Below are 25271 nucleotides of genomic sequence, written 5' to 3' on the forward strand. Positions count from 1 at the left end.
GTTTAGTTTAGACAAGTCGGTAGTAATCCGCACTCCACCGTTAGTCTTAGCCACAGCGACTAGAGGGTGGCACCAAGGGGATGGGTCGTCACCAACGGGTACGATGACACCCTGGGCCACCATGGAATCCAGTTCCTTCTTGACTGAATCCCTGAAGGCGAGAGGAATCAACCGGGGAGTGTGTATGGCAAATGGCTGCGCATCTTCCCGCAGGTGTATCCTCATAGGCGGACCCGCCATAGCTTTCAGTGGCGCGGTCCGTAGGGCCTCCTTCGTCACCAGCACATCCGAGTACTCCTTCAGGAAGTAGGCCCTTGCGGCTGAAGGGGACGTCTCGCTGTGAAGAGGAAGCAGCCGTGACTTGGGTGGAGGCGGGGAGGGAGTGGACGCAGGTTCTGGGCAGCTCTGTGTGGCAGCGCCAGGCGCGTCGCTCGTCGACTCACGCACCCTGCTGGCGGTGTAACGAGCAGCTGGGATCTGCTCGGGAAAGTCTCTGGGCACCACGCCTAACTCCTTGCAGTGCTCCCACGACAACAAGGGTGTAGCGAGAGTAGGCTGCACGTCGATCCATCCGTGACACGACCTGTCGCCGTAGGTGATCTCTGCTTGAAAGGAGCCCACAGCGTCCGGCATCTGGGAACCGTCCGCATTGTAGTACTGCAGCTGCGGCGGTGGTCCCAGGCTGCGTTTGGTGAGGCCCAGTTTCTGGAGGTGCTTCAACCCAATCACCGTAGTATCGGCGCCGGTGTCCGGTATCACCTCGATGTGACCCGACACATCACCGTGTGTGACGGCGACGCGGATAGTAGGGGAAGGGGTAGCCCTGGGGCGTGTGGTCGATTCCACCCTCCTGATGTGACTCCGCTGCTGCTTGGGGCTGCGTGGGCCATCTGGAGGGGGCTGTGTGCGAACCACCCCGAGGGAAGTGCGCTGCTTTCCTCCTCGTCTCGGGCTTTTGGGCTTGGGTTGGCGGCAGCACTTGTCGTAGTGTCCATAGCGACCACAGGCCTGACACTTGTGGCCTCGTGCAGGGCACCTGTCTGTGTTAGACCAGTGGCCCTACGGTCACATCCACGACACAGTGCGTCGGCGGCCGGGCAAGTCTTGGGGCTGTGCTGCTTTCCACAGCTGCCACAGGAAGCACTAGGCGGAGGCGTGGAAGAACGTGTGGCAGCCTTCGCGTTGTTGGCCGCCTTCTTATCCTTCTTGTATTGTGAGATAGCTCTCACAGCAGGTGGGGCCCGTAAGGCAGAAGTGGCGGACTTGGTGGCCTCGTATGACCGACATTCAGTCACTACCACCTGGAGTGCCTCAAAATGCAGCTTTTCCTCCACTCTTCGTGTCTCCTCCCTCTGAAAATCCATTTATCTACGTCGCTCGTCCCGGTCGTCCATCCACCTCAGAATTGTGGCAATGTCCGTCACTGGAGGTGGAGGATGAGAGTCTGCGCCGGGTGGAGGAGAAGGTGGTGGGGAGTCGTGTCTCCCATCTTGACGTCCCTTCTTACCTCCCATCTTTGTGTGTGCGTGGACTGCACTGTTTAATATATAAAGTGGCGCCTCAACAGCTCGAACCACATATATAAGACATAAACAGCACAAAAATCACGCTTATGGTCCAGGTCCACTGTCCTGTCCGTGAGTGAGTGAGTGCGTGCGTGCCTGCGTGTGTGTGTGTCTCTGAGAGCGGAGCGTGGTGGACGGCGGACTCGGGCAGAGGCAGAGGCAAGACCAGTGTCCCACCGGATGTCGCACGAGAAGGGTGTGCGCCTGCGTGCTCCGTGGGTACCGCAAAAACACAGGCCAATGCACAACTCAGCTCTAGACACACACTAATACACTGACACTAACACTGCCACCGTCACTAAAACGCACTGTGACGGAGCAACACTGCACATCGCGGCGAAACACAGCGCAACACAACACAACACACTGAGTCGACGCGCATCACCGGCAGACGTAACTGTCGGCATTGTTCACACACATTGTAAGTCCACAGATCCTAGACACTGCGCCATGAAGGTTACTAGTGTGCCCTGAAGAATGCAGTGATGGCTAGGGAAACACTGAGTAACACTGAGTTCGTTTATTGTGGATGAGAGAAATACAAGTGGTGACCAGCGTGTGCCATGCACGGCTCACACGGTCAGACTGGGGCGCCTTGCCACATGGCAGCCTCGGGGCAATGTTGCCACATAACACGTGCAGTGTTGCCACGTGATAATATATATAAATGCTACTCGGCACAGTAGCTTATGTACAGGGTTGCTACTTGGCACAGTAGCTTATATACATAACCTACATCATCCTCATGGTCACCTTCAGCCTAATAGACCCTTAGCCTTATACCCATGACTTGTCCTCTGACAATTATCTTGTTGACACCCTGTAAACGTCATATTTGAAGGAAGTTTACTTGTTTAATACTATACGATTGTACAGTACAGTGATCCCTCGGTTAACGAGCGCCTCGGTTAACGAGTTACCTCCCATAAGATTCTTAACTTCGGTTAATGAGCAATCCTCGTTAACGAAGTTTCTTATTGTTTTATCTAACAAGTTTTCGCCAGACTTGGCGGGTCAACCAGCTTTTAGTATTAGTCCGCTAACAGTAATCTGGCTTAAATTCCTTACTATTTTAGTAACATCAAGAAGTTTATACTATTCAATAATTTTAAAAGTTTAATATTAAATTTTTAGTCATTTTAACAATTATTGAACATAACTGAAGGTAAAGTGACTAGTTTGGCGCGCCCATCCAGCCTCTTAACACAGCAAACAAGCTGCTAGTCTCTCTCTGTTTTCAGTGGAGGTAACATCTTGCTTGAGACTCTCTTCAACTAAACTCTTTTTTCTTGCATTTCCAAGCAAATTATTGGTCATTTTGAAATTTATTTACATATTGACAATATATAGCGAGTGCAGTGTTATTTTAAAGAAAATATTCTTTATTTACAAGTAAGTTGAGTACCTAAAAGATCACTTGGTTGACATTGTTTGAATCCAGCATGGGGCCTAAGAGATCAAGATAGTTTACTTCAATCCAAACCGCTAAGGAAATTATAAAAAACATGAACAAGGCATTAGGAATTGAAATGCGCTTATGCAAAGAATATATATGTCGACATCAACTGTGTCGACAATTCTGCACAGAAAGACAAATTTAAAGAAGTGAAAGTAGAGACAAATCTACCAGAGTGTTTAAAAGTAGATCCCTTAATTGCAGAAACTGAGAGGTTACTTCTCATCTGGATTAGGAAAAACAGATGAAAGGTGATTCAGTTTCATTGAATCTATTTAGAAAGAGCCAGGAGATTTACGAACATTTAAAGACAGATCAACCTGGTTCTTCAGGCACAGAATTTGAAGATTTTCGGCCAGCAAAGGCTGGTTCAAAAATTTAAGAAAAGAAGTGACATTTCTTTCAGTGTTGTTAGGTATGGTGAAGCTGCTAGTGCAGATAAGGAAGGGGCAGCAAAGTTTTTAGTGGAATTTTAAGAACTGATGGAAGAAGAAAATTATCTCCCACAGCAAGTGTTCATCAGATTTAAACTGGGCTGTTCTGGAAAAAGATGCCCAAAGAACATTCATCGCCAGAGATGAAGCCTCTTTACTTGGGCATAAACCCATGAAAGACTGCCTCACTCTATTGCTTGCTAATGCTTTTAGGATTTGACTGAAGCCTATGCTTGTCTACCACTGAAAACCCCAGGTGTTCAAGCCGGCTAAGAAAGTGGTGTAAGAATAAAGCTTGGAGTTTACGAAGTCCAACCGTAAGGCGTAAGACAAGACAGCCTCTTAATGAATGGGCTGTTGATGTGTTTGCCCTTCGGTCAGAGCTACCTAACCACCAATAAACTCCTTTAAAAGCTCTTTCCCTCATGGATAGCGTTCCTGGTCATGACCCTGAAACTTGCCAGAAATTTGGAGTATCAATTTGACTTTGTGAAAGTGTTGTTTTGCCTCCCAACACTGCTACATCAATCATACAGCCAATGGACCAGAATGTGATCAGCAACTCAGAAGTTGTACATGAAGAAAATGTTTTGGTGTCATCAGCAACTTCAATGATCCCAACCAACACTCACACAGTTCTTGAAGATACACCAACATCCTGGGTACAAATTGATTGTGTCATCATGGCGTTAGTGTTCACTAGATCCTCAATTCTTCATGGAGTTAATTGTGGCTATCAGTAGTTCATGATTTTGAGGGATTTGAGGAAGAAACAGAGTTGTTCCAGGAGATTGTGTCCATTGGTCAGTCATTGGGCCTTGAAGTGGAAGAGGATGATGTCGAAGAGCTTGTGATGTCTCATGAGGAGGAACTTACTCCTGATGACTTGAAGCAACTGGATGAGATGTTATGTGTCATGTTACACTCAATGGTCTCCTTTAAACATAAGTTAATGGTGAGGAGGAGAGATGCCCCACCGACCACAATTGACACTTTCTTCAGTAAAAGGCAGAGGGAACAAGATGCTATCCCTCTGCCTTCCACTTCAAGAAGGAGAGAGGATGATGCTATCCCTCAGCCTTCCACTTCAAGAGGAGAGGATGTTCATGGTGGGGAATCGGCCGTCCAGAGGTTCCTGTGATACTTTTCATGGAAGGTGACTCACAGGTGACTCACCTTCCAAGAAGCAGTAAATGCTCCTCCTCCACCTCCACCTCTTCCCTCCTCCCACTTCAAATTCACATCAGCATCATCATCCAGAGCCTTTACATACACACCTCAAAAAGTGAACTTTTTCTACCTTTTTTTGTTAATTTAGGCAATTTTGGTGGGCTGAACCAATTACCCAAAAACCCATTGAAACAATGGTTTCGTTAACAAACAACCCTGGGAACGGATTGTGCCTATTAACCGAGGGACCACTGTACTATAAAACAAGGAATTAAAGACCTAAGTTACTTTAAGTAAATACTATTCTAAGAAAATACTGTACCAGTGTACAGCACAGCAAATTTTTTTTAGGGTTCACATCTTTTGGTAATCACCAAATTGCACCTAATAAATTTGAAAAGAAAAAGAAAAAAAAAAGAGATGACCAATTGCAGTATATATATATATATATATATATATATATATATATATATATATATATATATATATATATATATATATTATATATATATATTATATATATATACAGTATATATATATATATATATATATATATATATATATATATATATATATATATATATATATATATATATATATATATATATATATATATATATATATATAGATATATATGATATAGATATATAGATATATAGATAGATACTTCATTTTAGTCCATATAACACGCCGGTAAGCGTTCTCTAGTCACACCCAGTAGGTCGAGGGTTCGATTCCCTTGCTGGTGAGTTGTTGATTATATGTTCAAAGTCCGAGGTTATATGGACTAAAAATGAAGTATATATATGTACCTGCTGTTCATACCAGCTGGATTCGGTAAAATGCTATGACACCATTAAGGGGCAGCACGGGCAGTTTCCCAATGAGTTCCATGGCCTATCAGCTCGATGAACAGGCTTTGTGTGAAATATAACAGAGTCTAGAACTGCTTTTAGTGTCTTCATATTTTGGCCTAGCACTGTAGGGCCCAATATATATATATATATATATATATATATATATATATATATATATATATATATATATATATATATATATATATATATATATATATATATATATATATATTCACATCTACATCTACATCTACATATACATCTACATCTACATCTACATCTACATCTACATTCATCTACATTCACATTCACACTACATCTACATCTACATCTATCTACATCTACATCTACATCTGATCTACATCTACATCTACATCTACATCTACATCTACACTACATCTACATCTACATATACATATACATACATATATATATATATATATATATATATATATATATATATATATATATATATATATATATATATATATATATATATATATATATATATATATATATATATATATATATATATATATATATATAATTTTTTTTTTTTTTTTTTTTTTTTTTTAGCCCAATAAAGCACACGACTTCTATGAATATTCTGTCAGTATTAATTGCGTGATCAGTATCGCTGGATCTCAGGATCCCACACAAAGCCTGTTCAACGAGCTTTTAGAGGTTCACGGCGTCATAAGCTCGTTGAACAGGCTTTGTGTGAAATATAACAAAGTCTAGGACTGCTTTTGTATCCTGGTGGTCCAGCGGTTAGCGTTCCCCGGTCACAGTCATAGGCTTGTGGGCCGTGGGTTCGAATCCTGGCGGGTTGAGGTGTTGATTGTATATATATATATATATATATATATCATGAGTGTCAGCTGTCACAGTCTCGGCACATGTTTCACATCTCATTCCAAGCACTGTACTGTACTGTTCTCTTAGAATGCATATAAAGGTTAACTGCATAAATAAAAGATTGTACAATAAATAGGGAAATAATGAGTTTGGAAATTATGAGTGACCATTGAAAACAAAGATGGCAACCTGGGGAATGTTTAGATTTTTCACAGTGGTTGGGGACAGATCTGCTGTGGTTAATAAGTGAGGAGCTCTTGACCAGAATCTGCTAAGTGCCAAAATAAAAATATGGATAAAAATGCTCAGGTAGGAATGTATAACATACAATAGTCTTTTCATAGGACTCTCACCCACATGTACATGTTACCCAGGGGACAGAGGAAAAGTTGGGGAATACAATACAATACAAAACACGTTTCTGCAGTATGTAGCTCTTAGCGGGTTATGGTCCGGAGCCCCTCAATTGTGTGCCAATAGTTGGCTCCTTGTACAGTAGTGGTCTACTAGAAACATAAGAAACTTAAATGTAGCCCATGATATATTGATAAAAATTCATCACAGTAATGTTCCTTAAAGTTTTGTGTTCAAATCTGATTGCTGTTAAACTGTTGCTGGAATATTTCATGAGTTACCCAAGCCATTTTATTTGGCCTATAGTGCCCAGGAAATGTCTTTTTTCTCTGTTTGGTGCTGAAGCTGGTACGGTGTGGTGCGGTCCGCAACATTCACTCGAGTAAAAATGGTGATGCTGTCCATGTGTGAGAACTTGAATCCTCACCAGTTGAGAGCAGTTTCATCATTATTTTACACTTGTTTGGGAGAGTTGTTACAGTGTTTTGCTAGCTTCTGGAAACCTCTTGTGTAAGCTTCACGCACTATCTTGTCGGCAAATACGTGCAGTACTCTCTCTCTCTCTCTTGAAAATTTAAGCATACAGATGTCATAACGATACTTAAAACACATTATCTGACCTCACATAAACCTTCAAGTCTCCTTAATGCTCTGTATAGTTAGAAGTGAGGTGACAAGAAAGCGGAGGTTATGGTCAGATACATGCAGTGTTAGGTGAGGTCAGTACCCCAGCTTAAAGGTTCCTTTAGTCAGTTTAAAATTTTAGTATTTGTGAATGAAAGTTGATTTTACAAATTTACAATCTTTGAATATACTGTATAGTACATGTTTTGTGATGATTGGAGACTTAGTGTGTGACAACCTTTGAGGGGGATTCATACACTGAGGTGTAGCCCACCATATCTCACCCAGTGTATGGCTGATGCACCCAGTGTACAACACCATATGGTTAGTTGCGGTCAACTTTGAAAACATTTGGTAGCTGTATACTGTACTGTAGGTAGGCTATCTTTGCCTGCTAATAATTGACAGTTATTTAAAATGCTGATAACCACAGATCTCTTGTTTAAGTGACACTTTATCATGTGGGTTTTCTTAATGTTTGTAGGTGATGCTGACAGAATGGTGAACTACATTAAACTTATGGAAAGAAAAAAGTTAATAGAGGTAATGTGAGAGCCAAGATTACAAGTTGTAAAGCTTTACTCGAAGTCAGTAATTATACAGTATGTACCGTATATAGTAAAGTAGTTACTGTATGAAATTAGCGACCTTTTCCCAAGTAATGATCGTTTCATGAATACCTAAAGATAAACAGTTACATCCTGATAAATTGGTTCAGGAGTTCACATACACCTGTAAGTTTAATTGGGATATATTAATTACTCTTACCTGTATTTGTTAACACAATAATAAGATCTAGTACTGTATGCAATATACTGTACAGTGCAGTGAAACTCAATAAAGGAATTTATATTTAAAGCAAGGCAAGTTGGTTAAATATTACTAGAACGAATACTGTAAAGTATATTTTTATCATGAAATTTGTTATAGGTAGGTGTGTGTGTGTGTGCTTTGGGAGACACTTTTTTAATTTCCCTGATTAAAACAAGTACAGTACACCTAATTACAGTATTAAGTTGAAACATTGAACAAGGTGGTACAGTACTCCTCCATAGGTACAGTACTACCCCACAGGTACAGTACTCCTTCACAGGTACAGTACTACTCCACAGGTACAGTACTCCTTCACAGGTACAGTACTCCTTCACAGGTACAGTACTCCTTCACAGGTACAGTACTCCTTCATATGTGTATCATTTCCTTGATGTAATGTTGCCACCAAATTGATCAACTGTGATGGGCCTGTTAATTGTCCTCCTTTACCCCGGTACTCACTCAGGCGGTGTGAATGTTTTTGTGAGAGTTTATTGATGACAAATTTTATGCCACATACCTATAGACCTTGGAAGAGGTAAGAGATTATATCACTTAATGTACATGATTAAGAGTACTGTATCTCCCATGGCATTTGTACAGAAACTCTGGGCTAAATGTCTCCGGAAGTATATTGAAAATATGGATATTTTCAGCACTAAAATATTGTTTGCTCTTATTATAAACACAATGGGTACATGCCAGGTACTTCAAATGTATTCTAGCTTTTCTAGATAAGGTTCATCTTAATACCTGTAATTGTTTGCCCATGTTTTAGTCAAGGGATTAAAATGGATACAGTATCTCCAAGTTAAGCTAGAAAGCATAAATAAGGACCCTATATTATGTAAAAGTTGATGCATCTGAAGTTTCCTCCATTTAACTGCTGTGAAACACTATCACTCTTGATGAGATTAGAAGTTATTACCTTTGTATTAATTAATTAATATATTTTATTATTATTATTTTTTTATCAATACCTGTAATATCAGTGTTCTTATTTTAGTGGGAGGGAGATGCCGTGGATATCCTCATTCAGGGCTTGAAAAACATTTTGTTGCAAGAAATATTAGACACCAGAAGTTTCTGTAAAACAGTTGCAAAATTCTTATGAGAAACCTCCTTTTATTCATTCTTTCCTTGATCATTATTTCCTCCCTTGTATACACCTCTTTCTTCTTCCTCACATTAGCAACGTTTCAGAATATTTTTGGTGCCTGTGTTGTAGACAGTTGGTGTGTTCAGAAACTTGTTTTGGGGAAAAGTGACATGAAGGTGTTTTTAAACAAGGGAGAAAAGGAATCATTTGTCTTGCATTTTTTTGTTACTCAGAATCACAATAATAGTGATTTCATAATGTATTTGTATACATTGTATTCTTTTCCTTGTTTTTAAATTTTACTTTGGTATTGAGAAAGTGGAAAGTGAAAGATTGTATATAATTCAGAGGTGGATGGTAAGGTAGAAGGTGAAATGGAGATAAGGGAGGAACTCTGAACACAAGGAAGCAGTGATGTGTAAAAGCATAATAAGAAAGTGTGGGGGAATAGTTTTTGGAAGTAGATGTGGTTCTGGTATACTGTATGATGTTGGGGGTAATGTATGAAGTGACAGGAGTAAGCCAGATGGATGAAAGACAACACCGTAACACAACACTCCTGCTAAGACAGCTGGGGAGATAGTTTGGTTTTTATTTTATTTTTTAACTTTGCTCTCTAATTGGGTATTTTGTCTGATTAGAATGTTTTCAAACATCAATTTTCAACTAACCTACATATATTATTATCAATATCTTCCATAGCCATTGTTCATAAACAATTGATAGCTTCATTTAAACCGTTTCCCATCTTGGCTCTGATATGCACAGTACTGTACAGTATTTTGTTCATCTCTGTGAAAGAAGCTGCATTGTTTTTTCTTCTCTTGCTTCATATCTGGGGTGGCTCTTCTTCTGTCCAACTGTTAGATAGGGTGGAATCAGAGGCATATCGTCTTATTAACTCTCCTCCTTTAGTTGACAATCTTTCTTCCCTTTCCGTTCGCCACAATGTTGCTTCACTCTCTCTCTTTTACAGGTACTTTAACGGGCATTGTTCGGTGGATTTGGCATCCTGTGTACCGCCGGCAAAGCCGTGGGGCTCGTAACACACGTCTTACCCGCGGTGCCCACCATTTCTCTGTGGATGTCGGTCACACTAGAATAACCCGTTATAGTACATCCTTCTTTCCTCACACAGCCAAACTGTGGAATGCTCTGCCTTCTTCTGTGTTTCCATACTCATACTATCTGTCTCACTTTAAAAAGCTGGTTTTCCGACATCTTTGTGGTGTAGATTGATATAACCTTTTCCTTTTCTATTTTTAATTTCTTTTTATTCTTATTCGCCCCTCCCCTTCCCCCCCCCCTCAGGCCCCGTTGTGGGTCGATGACCTGTGCCCGGGTGGGCGAATCCCCGTAAAAAAAAAAAAATAAATAAATTACAGTAAGCCTATACTGTACTGTAGTGCTGTTACTGGTATGTTCCCAATCACCCAGCAGGAAAGTACACATATTTTTTTTATGTTTTTCATGCTGTTATATTATTGGGTAGTTAATGTGTATGAGTGTTGTAAACATACTGTATAAGGTATTCTAATGTTACTACAAAGTTGAAATTTAGTGTATCTAGGTAGGTGCTGGATATTGTTTGTACAGTACTGTATAATATTGTAGATTTCTTGCAATTTGAGAGAGATTTGCATTTCTACTGTATTATGTTTAATACCAGGAATGTTCATTGTAAAGTATATATTGTAATATACACTTAAACATACAGCTGAAAACAGATCATAACAAGATTCATGATTTGATTTATTTTGATAAATAAGCTACAGGGTATTACTTCAGTTTTATTTGAGTATCTTTAGTTTTCCTTTGTCTGAGTGTGTGAAATGTGTCCTTATTGCACAAAAAGTTCACACACTATGAACTGACATAGGAAGCCAGAAAGATAAATAAGTTTTTCATATAAAGAAACATACACAATAGTATCTCTCTCAGTACAGTACTGTGGTGCACACTGCATTTTGTGCTGTATTGATAATTAATTCTCCATTCATTTGGGCAACTTTTCCAGCAAGTTTTAGTGACTCCCTTCACTCCTACATCCTGTGAAAATCAAATAAAGAATTCCCAAATATTATAATTACTCTTCCTCTTAGTCTTTCTTCCTCTTCTTTTTCTTCCTCTTACTTGGGTATAATGGTCCCAACATAGTGAGGTACAGTATAATGGTCCCAACATAGTGAGGTACGGTATAATGGTCACAACATAGTGAGGTACAGTATAATGGTCCCAACATAGTGAGGTACAGTATAATGGTCACAACATAGTGAGGTACAGTATAATGGTCCCAACATAGTGAGGTACAGTATAATGGTCCCAACATAGTGAGGTACAGTATAATGGTCCCAACATAGTGAGGTACAGTATAATGGTCCCAACATAGTGAGGTACAGTATAATGGTCACAACATAGTGAGGTACAGTATAATGGTCACAACATAGTGAGGTACAGTATAATGGTCCCAACATAGTGAGGTACAGTATAATGGTCACAACATAGTGAGGTACAGTATAATGGTCCCAACATAGTGAGGTACAGTATAATGGTCCCAACATAGTGAGGTACAGTATAATGGTCCCAGCATAGTGAGGTACAGTATAATGGTCCCAACATAGTGAGGTACAGTATAATGGTCACAACATAGTGAGGTACAGTATAATGGTCCCAACATAGTGAGGTACAGTATAATGGTCCCAGCATAGTGAGGTACAGTATAATGGTCCCAACATAGTGAGGTACAGTATAATGGTCCCAACATAGTGAGGTACAGTATAATGGTCCCAGCATAGTGAGGTACAGTATAATGGTCCCAACATAGTGAGGTACAGTATAATGGTCCCAACATAGTGAGGTACAGTATAATGGTCCCAACATAGTGAGGTAGTATAAGTCCCAGCATAGTGAGGTGCAGTATAATGGTCCCAACATAGTGAGGTACAGTATAATGGTCCCAACATAGTGAGGTACAGTATAATGGTCCCAGCATAGTGAGGTACAGTATAATGGTCCCAACATAGTGAGGTACAGTATAATGGTCCCAACATAAAGATAGACTGAACCCTGCCTCCTACACCAGCACAGGTATCCCCTACTTACAGTTGGGTTAGCTTCCACGCCAAAATATCATAGATCGGGATGAGTATTACTGGGATATGCTCCCAGTCAGTTGGACACACTCATGTATCACTGAAAGAAAGTCCTACACAATTAATATACCTACAATTCAATTAAACAACACTCACCATGTCCTAAGAACAAGCCTGGTCATCATTGTTCTTCCAGTTAAGTGGACTCTTGAAGGCAGAGTGGAGCGTTACTGTGACTCACAGCCTCTGGGCAGTTTCATGCCACTTCACTATGTCATGCTTACCTACCAGAGACAAAAGTTTTCCTGGGTCTGTGGCCTTCCCAGACATTTCCAAGTTACACTGCTCATTTCGGCACAAAACACACTGAACGATGATAACATTATTGTGGCCGACACTTCTCACATGTTCACAACAACAGAGGCAAAGCACTTTACTGTCACAAAAACAGCCCAAATCACTTCACAATCACCAAAACAGAGTACAGTGTGAATGTTAGTGATGTCCTCTTACTGTAAGGTAAAAACACCGTGATAAGTAACAACACCGATCCTGACCGATATAATCGTGATATACAGTCACGTCCATGCGAGCACCATGGAACAAATCTTGTACTGTAAAGGTTACCTTCTAGTCCGGCATTCTGTGGTCCGAAACTCGGTCGAACGATTTTAGTTTGTCCATAGGATAGGCAGCTTTTTTTTTTTTTTTTATTTATCTGAATTATTATTACAGGAGTATTAATTTGCCCTCAGGCCCTAATGTGGATCAGTGACCTATGCCCAGGTGGGCTAACTTCAAAAAAACCAAACAAAGCCGCGGAAATTAAGGTTTGTTTACATCCGGCAGTTCGGCGCTTCTCTCTCTCTGCTTGTCTATACAGAGTACAACATTTAACCCTTCAATATATATGAGCAGTAAATAAGTGTTGCTTTCATATTCTTATGTAGAGTAATGACGTATATAGTCACATGCGCACTTACATACGCCGACTTCTTTTACCATTATCGTTAGCTACTTATATTGTTCCATTTATTAACATTAAATAACATTACAGGTACTTCAAACAACCATATTATCATTTTTGCATTAATTTTACTACAGCTAAAATTAGGGTCTTATTTTCTTCAGTTTTATATGTAGAACCAATCAGTCACTGGTTTAGTTTAACATAAACAATGCCGCAGCCGTCTGCCTCTCTCTAATATTCCACTTATTATTAATAAATTGTATTGTTAATTTTGCACACACACACACATTAATTCAATAAAAACAAATTCAGAAACATTAATTACACTATATATGAACAGTAAATAAGTGTTGCTTTCATATTCTTATGTAAGAAAGATATGTTATGTGTACGACTTACATACGCCGATCTCTTTTTTTACCATTGTCGTTAGCTACTTCTATTGTTCCATTTATTAACATTAAATAACATTACTTAAAACAACCATATTAATTTTACTACAGCTACAACCGTCTTATTTTCTTCAGTTTTATATGTAGAACCAGTCAGTCACTAGCTTTGTAATCAACGAAAACAATGTTGTGTTATTTCTCGTGTGTTTTAATATTCTACGATATTAATGAATTGTATTGCTCTTTGCACACATAAACATTAATTCAATAAAATGACATTCAGTAATAAACAATAATGAATCTTGTACATAAGAAAATGACATTTACACGATAGCACGCCGACTGCCGTTGGCGCCGTTCAAACCCGCGAAATTCAAGTTTCGCCGACAAATTTTTTTTTTTTTTTGGTTCCAATAAAATAGTGTAAGAATTAAAAACTCGCGAAATTTGTGGAAGCTACTATACGACATTTAACCCTTTAATATGTCTTCAAAGAGACCATGATGCAGAGAAGTGGTGCTAGTGCTTCCAAGCATAAGCACAAGTCACTATCTATCCAGGAAAAGGGTGAATTTCCATGGTCCGCAACGTCAGGTCGAGGTTGCTGGACTAGAGAGGTACAACCTGTAGCACGCTGGGTGGCCACGCGGCGGCACTGGAGACCACTACTAACAAGTGAACCAAGAGATGTGTCTGCATTGACCAGATGATGACCATCATTTATGTAAAAGAGGGTGGTTTTAATACATCACCATCGTAAAGTGGAATGCTGTTGCTAGGGGATACCTGTACTGTACAGTGTAACAGCTTCAGGTTTAGCACAAGTAACAAGCTGCCACTGAACTTCATTTTTATATTTAAAATTTTTTTTGGTGTTTTTATATGATTATTTTGTTTTATGAGGTGATTATTGTTTCAATATCATGAAATAATGGTAGAATTGGATCTGGGGCCAACTGGACAATTATTTGGCTGTTGAACGTGCCGTGAATTTGGAGGTTTGCCAGATAATGTATTTTTCACAACATTGCTGTTAATTGGGTTGGGTGTTGATGGAATGGCAGATAAGGATTGAACTAGTGTCTGCTTGTGTGTGACAGGTTTTTATGAGGTAGAGAAAGGAAGGAATATACCCAAGAAGGAGAGGTGTAGTAGGAAGGAACAGAATGTAAGAGAAGCATTTAGTGCTGATTAAGGAGGCTGGAAAAATCCAGTGAGAGGAGAGGGTAGTAGCAAGATGCTAGGCCAAAATAAAGGCTGTGCTGCTGAGTGCGCTGACAAGATGTGTGTGGCTGGATGAAGGGCCCAACCAGGCATAGTGTAACATGTGGTGGAAAGATGTAGACGGATCGATAAAGGAGTAAAGAAGATTGTATAAGGCCTGGAAGATGGGTGACACAGGGAAGTACCTGAAGGCCAAGTGTTAGCCAGAAGAAAGGCTTACAAGGCTAAGAAGCACGAAAAGGACACATTTGTGGATATGTTGAATAGTGCAGGTGAGATGTTTACAGAATAGCCAGGCAAACAGTGGGTAGAACAAGGATGTTGTAGGTGACCAAAGTGTGAGAAAATGCTACAATTGGTTGCAGTTACTTTCCTGAGGCTTGTTCGTAGTTCAACCTGGGTGAAATGATCACTGCCAGTGGGGGTGCTAGCCTGTTCAGTGGTTATGTTTACACCGGATCAATGGGAATGGCTTGGAGGGCCTCCTCTTATAAGAAGGGTTGTTCTTTGTATTTTAAACTTTACTCCTCTTAGAGAGAGTTGCTACTCTTATGTTCTGTGAGAGGATTGTTGGTGAAATGTGCAGGTATAACTAGAGAGAACTCCAGTATCTCATGCTAGAGCTGTGCTCCTGATATTTCCTATCTAAGGGTGATTGTGAAGGGAAGGTTGTGCTATCATTATGTTAAGAATATGATAAAAGATGAGTTCTGCTTTTTTTTAGCACTGTCAAAAATGTAAAATTCCAAACAAGGCAAGTGTAATAACAAGAGCCACTTGATCTGGGCTCATGGTAGAAAAAATTTAAGATCAATTTCATTTCTTTTCTTGTAAAACCTTAGTTTGGATCAACCGAAGAGCAAACCTCATTCCCAAGTCAGTATGATGGGTGCTGTCAGATGAGGCAAGTGTTGAGTCTCAAGTTAGTCTTACAGTGTAATCTCTAGTTTAGAACATATCACCCTCAGATCAACACTGTGTCCTGAGCTTCATATCAGTAGAGAAGACAAGAAGTACCGGATCCTGAAGACTCGCACCTAACTCTCAACACAGACACCGACAGTGTCACATTTCATAGTGGCATGAGTCCTCAGCAAATCTGATGAAGGCATCAACTGTACTCTCAATGCATAATTTTTATGAACAATTTTATTAAGATATCTGAACTTTTCAAGGCCTAGTCCTCCTCTTGCACAGATTTATCAAACGATATTAAACACATTACAGTATTAAGACATTTGGTTTTAGTCTTCATCCAAGAGAGTAATAATTCCAAAGGCATTTTTTATTTAGTACGATACAATACAGTAAATCAGGAACACTGACTTGATCTCCATTGATTGCTGTATGCAGAAATTTCATGATCAGCAATGAAGCAAAATTTAAAGATCAAAATTATTAAGATTCCTCATTGTCCATTACAAGAGTTAATGTTTAGCCAAGAAAATTCTCTGGGAACAAGAATGCAAACATGACTCACCAATAAAGTACTAGGAAGTCACAATTATTTTATAGTACTGCGACACTACTGTAGATAATAATATTCTCTACAATACCGTAAATATCTGACAAAATATCTGCAGTATCAAATTGATCCATATCGTATACAGTACAATACTGTACCTGTACTGTAGATAATGGTGTGAGATGTATTATCAAACCCCTTAAAGTCATCATGCAATTTATGCGTACTGTATGTTTGTACTGCATTGTTGAAATAAAAAGTAAGTGCACAAACTTGTAACCCGGATTGGTTTGGACACTTAAATTGGGGCTCTCAAATATATTTGTAATAGTGAATTAGTTGGTATAGTCTAATACACTCGCTTTCTCTTTCCAAATCAAAACAATCTTCGTAAATATCAGACAGCTCTTTTGTTATTTTTATACTATGTATTGCCATATAAATAAAAAAAATTTGCATCACAGGATTAGCATTAGCTATCAAGTGTTCACTAGGCATGGCCAAACCTTAGCCATAATTATCATCTCTGAGACATGCAAATGAAGAAGTAACTACTTATGGTTCATCAGCAGATGATACCTGTTCATTAATTTAGTCACATACTGCCTTCCTTGTAAATTTGCTCAAAGTGCCTGTGAAGTGAACTGAACATTCACTTTTCTCTGGCTTGAAAATCTTTAATTATTAAAATATATACTGTATACAGCACAGTGCAGTACAGTACAGTAGTGACAATTTTAAGTCCAAGACTATGATTTGAGGACTTAATCTTGATATCTCATGAATCTCAAGTTGGCTTTGTCATTATCACTAGTACAATACTGAGCAGTGCAGCTGTAACTCTTACTACTGTACTGTACTCATATGATACACCTGATCTGAGCCTAAATCTAAGGGGCCTTTTGACTCCATCCATCCATGTCTGTGATATATACTGTACTGCAATTCAGTCTGATGACACCTTGATGTTATAATTCATTAACTATGATACTCTGACTCGGATACTTTGTCTTTGTTGTTTGTATAATATAATAAAACATTTTCCTGCAAAATTCACAATATTGCTGAACATTATATGATCTTGAAACAAATGTCAAATATGGTACTGATAAGTGCTGCCATCTGTTGGTGAAAGTCGCATCATTTTATGTAAACAAAGCCCAAGGCTTGGTATGATTAACGGACCTGCAGTATGTGCAGCCACTGACTGATCGTCAGGTGTAGAGATTGGATCGTGCACTTGTGATACTGTGACCTTCACCGTACAGTAGCCAATCCATGTGTCGGTTTTCAACTTTAGTTACCTAAGAACATGGAAAAAAATTGAAATGCTGTACAGTACTTGCAAAACATTATTTTCTCTAGTTGACATTTATAAATAGAGCGAACACTAAATTTATCTATTCAACAGAGAGTAGTACTGTACTGTACAGTACAGGAGGAGCATGGAATACTCACTTCTGTTTAACAGTAATGTTTATGAGCTCTGTGTGGCTGTGATGAAGCAAATGCTTTATTTTGCTTTCCATGCTTACTGTTTGGTGGGGGCTAATCTTGGGCAAAAGTGGTGTGAATGACTTAGGCGGTCCTCCTATTATTTACCTTGAGCCGCCACTGCTGTAGTCTGTTTAACACCCTGCGTTTGAACCGTTCACCCTCCGTGCTTTGCCGTTATCCCTTGTTTAGTGATAATTTCACCGATGTTAAGTGTGAATGCAACCCATCGTTAATGAGGGTTACCTGTATTGTTATTTGCACTGACCAGAATAAGATGGCAGGTTTGGTAATTAATACCAATGATGGAGTGTAAACACCAACTTTGTCACACTAGTCTGAAAATTGATTGGTAAAGATGCGTGCACCCCAACACGCCGCCACAACAAACTGGCTTATGATAGGGTGTTCATGTATCTTGTCTCAAATACTGTACATGTATATAACTTAATGTTTTTAAAGGTAGTTATACTGTATATATATATATATATATATATATATATATATATATATATATATATATATATATATATATATATATATATATATATATATATATATATATATATATATATATATATATATATATATATATATATATATATATATATATATATATATATATATATATATATATATATATATATATATATATATATATAAATCACTGTGATCTGTTATTTAACCTCACTTACGCGTTAATCCCACAGGGTACCGCGGGAAAGTGAGAAACGCTGTAGTGAACAGCATAACATATGTGGGATTAATTGAAATAGAGACTGGCCAACCCCCAAACTCCACTTTTGACAACACACAACTATGTTGTAGTAAAAATAACTTCAATTTTATGATGGTATGCACACAATTAATAATTAAGAAATATCAATAATGTTAGGTTTTTAACACTTACATTAGTAGAAAAGATGGCTACATGGGGATGGGGGTTGGTTCCGAGGCAGAGAGTGATTATTGGCCCTCACCTGTATCACTTGTATCAATTATCCACCACAGAGGTTGCAAGGCCTCTTTGTCAAAACCCTCAAAAGTATATAAGTCCATATCCTCACTATAATTATCACTATCACTGACTTGGCGGCTGTGGTGGGTGGCGGGTGAAGAACCTCGGTAATGTTTTTGATGGGCTTAATTTTAGGCACCCTACTGCGGCCGGCCACACAACACATGAGGCTGATCTCCAAAGAAGGGGCACGCACTTGGGATGTGAGCATCCCGGGTTCGGCAGGGACCGCCAGAACGTGGAATGTGGGACTGTGAAAGTGAGGTTGACTGTATACATAGTAAAACCTTGATTAACCGACTCGATTAAATTTTTTTACGGGGATTAGCCCACCCGGCACAGGTCACGAACCCACATCGGGCCTGGGGGCGATAATGTAATAATAATAATAATAAAGAACCATAAAGAAATTAAAATGAAAAAAAAATCAAGAGTGAGAAACAATATATGTATGTTTGTTGTCAATAGTAAGAGAAGCAATTGAGACCCTGCAATTGTGTGTAAATGAGGCAGAAAGTCAGGTCAGCAACTGGGACTTGGTCACAATTTTTGTGATGACAGATGTTCTTTGATTTTCCATTTTTATTCACGGTTTCTGTGCTGATTCCTATTTATTTACTAAAGTGGTTAATGTTTTAAAGCAAATTCTATTGAAATATGAATGGCAAATGAACAAAAATGAATAGAGAATTAAATGAGATAGGTTGGGGAAATTCTTTGAAAATATATTTCCGTAGAGATTTGTACTATTACCGACCTTTCGGATTATCCGTCGGCCCTTCCCCTATATGTGGTCGGTTAATCAGTTTTATATATATATATATATATATATATATATATATATATATATATATATATATATATATATATATATATATATATATATATATATATATATATATATATATATATATATATATATATACATTGTATAGCAGTCAATTGAACCCCAGAGGTCCCACGTTAAGTGAAAACCGCGTTAAGTGAATAACAGAACATATGGGATTAATTCAATGAACTAGCCCGACCCCGCTCACTTGACAGAAATAACTATGTTGTAGTAAAATACTTATCTTAAATGATGGTACATGCACAAATTAATACTTAGAAATGAAATACAGTGTAAGTTGTGCCATTCAAATAATGGACTCAAGCTCCTCCCTCTTCTCACACTTCCCTCACTGGCTCTTCCCTCTGAGAAATTTTTTGGGGAAAACCAGGTATAGTAATAAATAATTCCTCAAACTAAGTTAGGATAATATAATTATTGCTGGATTCTTAGAAGACTGGAATATTTTTGAATATAAATGTCATATATTTTTCACAAAAGATAACATATTTACTCAGGAATAAACTTTACATCTAAAATTTGTATGTCTAATGCAAAATCTATGATGTTTATATTCAAAATGATCAGCAAATTGTAAATTCCAGCAATGTAAATTATATTCTGGCGGATAATTTGTATAATTTTATGAGCTAAAACAAATATCTTCAGTTAATAAAAAAAATAATTCTTCGACACTATCTGTCAATCAAAGTACCCCACCTTGCCTTCCCCTCTTCACGCGTTGGTCCGTCTAACCCTCCCCCACCCCCCACCAATCCTCCATTAAAGTTTTTAACATTTATTAAATAATACCTCAGATTAAAGGTTAGGATAATATAATTGACATTGCTGGATTCCTTGTAAGACCAGGAATATTTTGAATAAATGTCATATATTTTGGACAAAAGATAACATAATTATCTGAAAATTATTTTTATCTAAAAATTGTATGTTTTAATGCAAAATATATATTTAAACATTCACCAAATTATAAAATTCCAGCAATGTAAATTTATTCTGAACGGGTAATTTGTATGAATTTTATGAGCTAAAACAAATATCTTCAGTTAATAAAAAAAAAATAATTTCTAGATGTGGTCGGTCAGTCCCTCCTCCCCCACCCCCCAAACCGTCCCAAGAATGTGGGATAACCACTAAATTTTAATAAATATACCTCAAACTAAAGTTAGGATAATAATTGACTTGTTCAAGACCAGGAATATTTGAATATAAATGTCATATATTTTGGACAAAAGATAACATAATTACCTAGAACAATTTTTCTAAAATTGATGTTTTAATCAAAATGTGTTGTTTTATATTCAAAATATTCAAATTAAATTCCAGCAATGTAAATTATATTCTGGCTGGGTAATTTGTATGAATTTTATGAGCTAAAACAGGCAGTCAGGCAGTGGGGGGTGTGTGTGTGTGTGTGTGTGTGTGTGTGTGTGTGTGTGTGTGTGTGTGTGTGTGTGTGTGTGTGTGTGTGTGTGTGTGTGTGTGTGTGTGTGTGTGTGTGTGTGTGTGTGTGTGTGTGTGTGTGTGTGTGTGTGTGTGTGTGTGTGTGTGTGTGTGTGTGTGTGTGTGTGTGTGTGTGTGTGTGTGTGTGTGTGTGTGTGTGTGTGTGTGTGTGTGTGTGTGTGTGTGTGTGTGTGTGTGTGTGTGTGTGTGTGTGTGTGTGTGTGTGTGTGTGTGTGTGTGTGTGTGTGTGTGTGTGTGTGTGTGTGTGTGTGTGTGTGTGTGTGTGTGTGTGTGTGTGTGTGTGTGTGTGTGTGTGTGTGTGTGTGTGTGTGTGTGTGTGTGTGTGTGTGTGTGTGTGTGTGTGTGTGTGTGTGTGTGTGTGTGTGTGTGTGTGTGTGTGTGTGTGTGTGTGTGTGTGTGTGTGTGTGTGTGTGTGTGTGTGTGTGTGTGTGTGTGTGGTGTGTGTGTGTGTGTGTGTGTGTGTGTGTGTGTGTGTGTGTGTGTGTGTGTGTGTGTGTGTGTGTGTGTGTGTTGTGTGTGTGTGTGTGTGTGTGTGTGTGTGTGTGTGTGTGTGTGTGTGTGTGTGTGTGTGTGTGTGTGTGTGTGTGTGTGTGTGTGTGTGTGTGTGTGTGTTGTGTGTGTGTGTGTGTGTTGGTTTATTGAAAGTTATTTGGGGAATGGGTTCTGGTGATATAAATAAGATATATAAAACTAGATGGAAAACTCAAACTACAGTGCATTTCAACATAGTGACAGTGCAAGAAGTAGTATTTACTGGGGTGAATACACTGGTTTATTACAAATTATTGATAATTTTTACAATGGTTGGGACTGGGTTGTTCTTATAGCGATCAGTTCGTGCCGTATGGGCTGGATGCGGTTGTGGTGTGAACAGCAATTCTCGGGCTAGGGATCTCAGGTGGTAGTGGGGCCGGTTTCGAGGATGGTGTGAAGCTCTTACCAAATTTGCAGATGGTGGTGGTGATGGTCAGTGAGTGAAAAGGGTCAGTGTGTTGGCCTTCTTGATATGTGGAGTAGGAAGGAGAATAATCTTGCATGATCTCTTTTGCACTTTTTCTAGGTGTTTACGTTGTGCATGGCATTTAGGGAGGAAGGCCAGGTAGGGGAGGCATAGGTGAGCTTGGGAAGTATGAATGTTGTATAAACACTAAGGGCTGGTGCAAGACTCGAGGGACTTGAGTCGGCGGAGGTGGGCGACTGGAGTTGACCTTCACTTCGTGTGGTTTCCAATTTAGTTTGTTGGTGTGTGTGTGTGTGTGTGTGTGTGTGTGTGTGTGTGTGTGTGTGTGTGTGTGTGTGTGTGTGTGTGTGTGTGTGTGTGTGTGTGTGTGTGTGTGTGTGTGTGTGTGTGTGTGTGTGTGTGTGTGTGTGTGTGTGTGTGCGTGCGTGCGTGCGTGCGTGCGTCGCGTCGCGTGCATGCGTGCGTCGCGTGCGTGCGTCGCGTGCGCGTCGCGTGCGTCGCATCAGTCTGTCGTCGCGTCGTCCTTTTTTTAAACCTGAAACTTTTTATTGGGCCTCGGAGTTTCATAGCCTTAGGCACTATGCTCAGGGCCCAAGTTGTACATAACAACTTCTACTAATAGTACAGTATGACAGTTTCTCTACCGACCCTTAACAGTACAGTATATGAATGTATAAACAGGTCATATTTATTTTGTAGGCAGTACAATATATGGAGAAACCGTATACCTGAAAGTTGGAGAGTTGCGGAGCACCTGTACAGAAGTTTCACGAACTCAATAACATTTCTGAAATATCTGAAGAGAAGTGCTTGATTATGAGCCAGTGGTGTGTTTAAGATGGCTACAGGAGGTATTAACACACTCAAACTACTGTATGATGTTAGTCTTCATAGTTATATGACGAGAAGAGCAAGACTACTGTCCTTCATTAACAAATAGCAGGGAACTGTGAACTGGATTATTATAGTACAATGGGAATCAATGGAACAAGATACAGTATACTGTAGGATTGAGATTATATCTGGGACAATCACAAGTCCATTAGGTAATCACCAGACTTTGAAGGCTGTAATGTGGGTGGCACAGTGGTAAGGTGTATTTCTTATTACTGTGTCATGGGTTGAATTCCTGCTTGTCCCGACACACGTGAGAAGGGTGTTGACCAGTGTGACCCTACCAAACATCACAGGTTTCCTCACCAACACTGGACATATCTAGCAAGCTTATAAATTGTGAAAGGATAAATGAATAAAAAATAAATCACTGCCAGTAATACATAATCCATTAGACTCTGTCTCCTATTGTCAAACACTGATGACTTGGTGACTCTGCCTGTGAGGTGTTTAGCAGTGGTGTCTCACTAAGCTCTCATTTGTCTCATCGGCCACCAAATTTCCTTACTACTTTTATGAAGTATTTATATTTATGTACTTTATTGTATTTAATCTCAAAATTATTTTCTTTGCAGAATTTTATGAGCTAAAAGCCCCATCATATACCACTGTACTTTTCTAAAAGATCACATGTATTCACCAGTTTTCTTTTGTGCATGCTTTCTTCTGGGACTCTTCAGCAGTAAGTATTTATTCCCCATTTATGCTAACACCTCCCCCTAACCTCGACACTGATGCTCCCACCACCCCACCTTTCACTTCATCAAGACACAGTCGCCTCGAGTGCACTACTCGCTAGCCGTCCAACACCCCATAAGAAGAGCAGCATTTTCAGTGATATGGATGAGACATCTCCTGGTGACTCAGTAGATGATCCTCCAGTTCCAACTCACTCTGCACCAGTAAAGAGTTACCCTGATGGCTATACCTGTGCTACAGAGGCCCCATAAGGAGGTAGGTCCTGAGGCCATAGAAAGAAGCATAGCCAAGGCAGAGGCTATTGACAGTAGGCCAGCAGACCCCGACAAGCCAAGACCAATCCCTAGTAAATTTTTAGTGAATGTTTCCCTTCTCAAGAAAAAGTAAAGGTTCTGAATTACATCATATGAATTCATCCCATAGTTTAGATGAACTAGAATTGTCAACGTTGACTGTTGACTACTTGCAAGATAAACTGCTCGTGGCATCAGCTCCTCAGTCACGAGGACCTCACCATCAGGAAGTAAACCCACACTTGTCAAATCTTCAACCTCACCTAGGATGTACCAGCTAAAAGTGACCCCATACCCATACCAAAGAAAGTGTTCACTTCACAGCAGGTCTAAGTTTAGTGGAGCTTTAAAACCAGAGAAGGCTTTTGAGTTGGCTCAGTCTGCAAGGATGACATTTCTGTTACAAAGGGATGCTACTTTAGTGTCTCATGGAAGTTCAAACATATATGAACTCCTTTCCAAAAAACTCATGCTTCTCCAAGTCACACAGAAATGTGTCTAACGATGTGCCAAAGAAAACAGAATTACCGTCTTCTGGGAAAGGTCTCGGTCACAGGCATGGTGATCATTTGTTTACTTCCAGATCTCTAGAACGACCTTCTACCCTAAGCATAATAAGCATCTTCGTCCATTCATAAAGTATCCTCACTTCCCTTCAACAGACCCGTGACAGATCTCCGAGTCCCATACGAGCCAAACCAGTGGAGATTAGAACGCCAGTATGCACAGTTTGCCGACGCAGGATTTGAAAGATGCCGAATTAGGACATCTTCGTAGAACATTAACCCACGAAGAGGAAATCAATCTTATTTTATCTGGCGATTCAAAATACCTAACAAAATGAAACTCAGAAAGCTTCACACCCCAGAAATTACTGAAGTTGATGGCTTACTATTAAATGATAATGAGTATGAGATGAAGTTTGACTTACAGGTTTAATTATCTTTGCTTGTCTTTTAGTGATCACTCTCTATGTTTTAGGATATTACTTCTGGGTCACCCGTCTCTTAGCTTCTGTTGAGCATGTCAATGTACAAGATTTAAAAACAAGTTGAAAACAAAAGTTTTAGGTGTCGTTAGTGAAGTTTTTAGTTATTGATCATTAGTTGAGCATCACCAGTACTCTAAACTATAATTCCAGGATCTTGGTTATTTCAAGCAGGTTTGTATGCATATGTATCTAAGCTTATGGGTTTGTTGTTGTAAACTGTGAGGGTATCAGTTG

At 39.3% G+C, this 25271-nt stretch overlaps 1 protein-coding gene across 7 annotated transcripts in view; it reads left to right on the forward strand.

The window, feature by feature from the left end:
- LOC121876811 (nicotinamide/nicotinic acid mononucleotide adenylyltransferase 1-like) overlaps positions 1-25271 on the forward strand; it is a 162915-nt gene that overhangs the window by 25357 nt on the left and 112287 nt on the right. For 2 of the 7 annotated variants that reach the window (XM_042382231.1, XM_042382230.1), the window contains exon 8: positions 15877-16298. The exons of 2 other annotated variants lie outside the window; for them this stretch is intronic. In XM_042382231.1, the coding sequence (XP_042238165.1) occupies positions 15877-15949 (73 nt within the window). In that variant the 3' untranslated portion in view covers positions 15950-16298. Of the gene's footprint in view, positions 1-7802; positions 7862-15876; positions 16299-25271 lie in introns of those variants that run through there. 3 more of the 7 variants (XM_042382227.1, XM_042382229.1, XM_042382228.1) reach the window with 3 other exon arrangements.

The sequence above is a fragment of the Homarus americanus genome, unplaced genomic scaffold (assembly GCF_018991925.1).
Source record: "Homarus americanus isolate GMGI-L3 unplaced genomic scaffold, GMGI_Hamer_2.0 scaffold50281, whole genome shotgun sequence".
Classification (NCBI taxonomy): Eukaryota; Metazoa; Arthropoda; class Malacostraca; order Decapoda; family Nephropidae; genus Homarus; species Homarus americanus.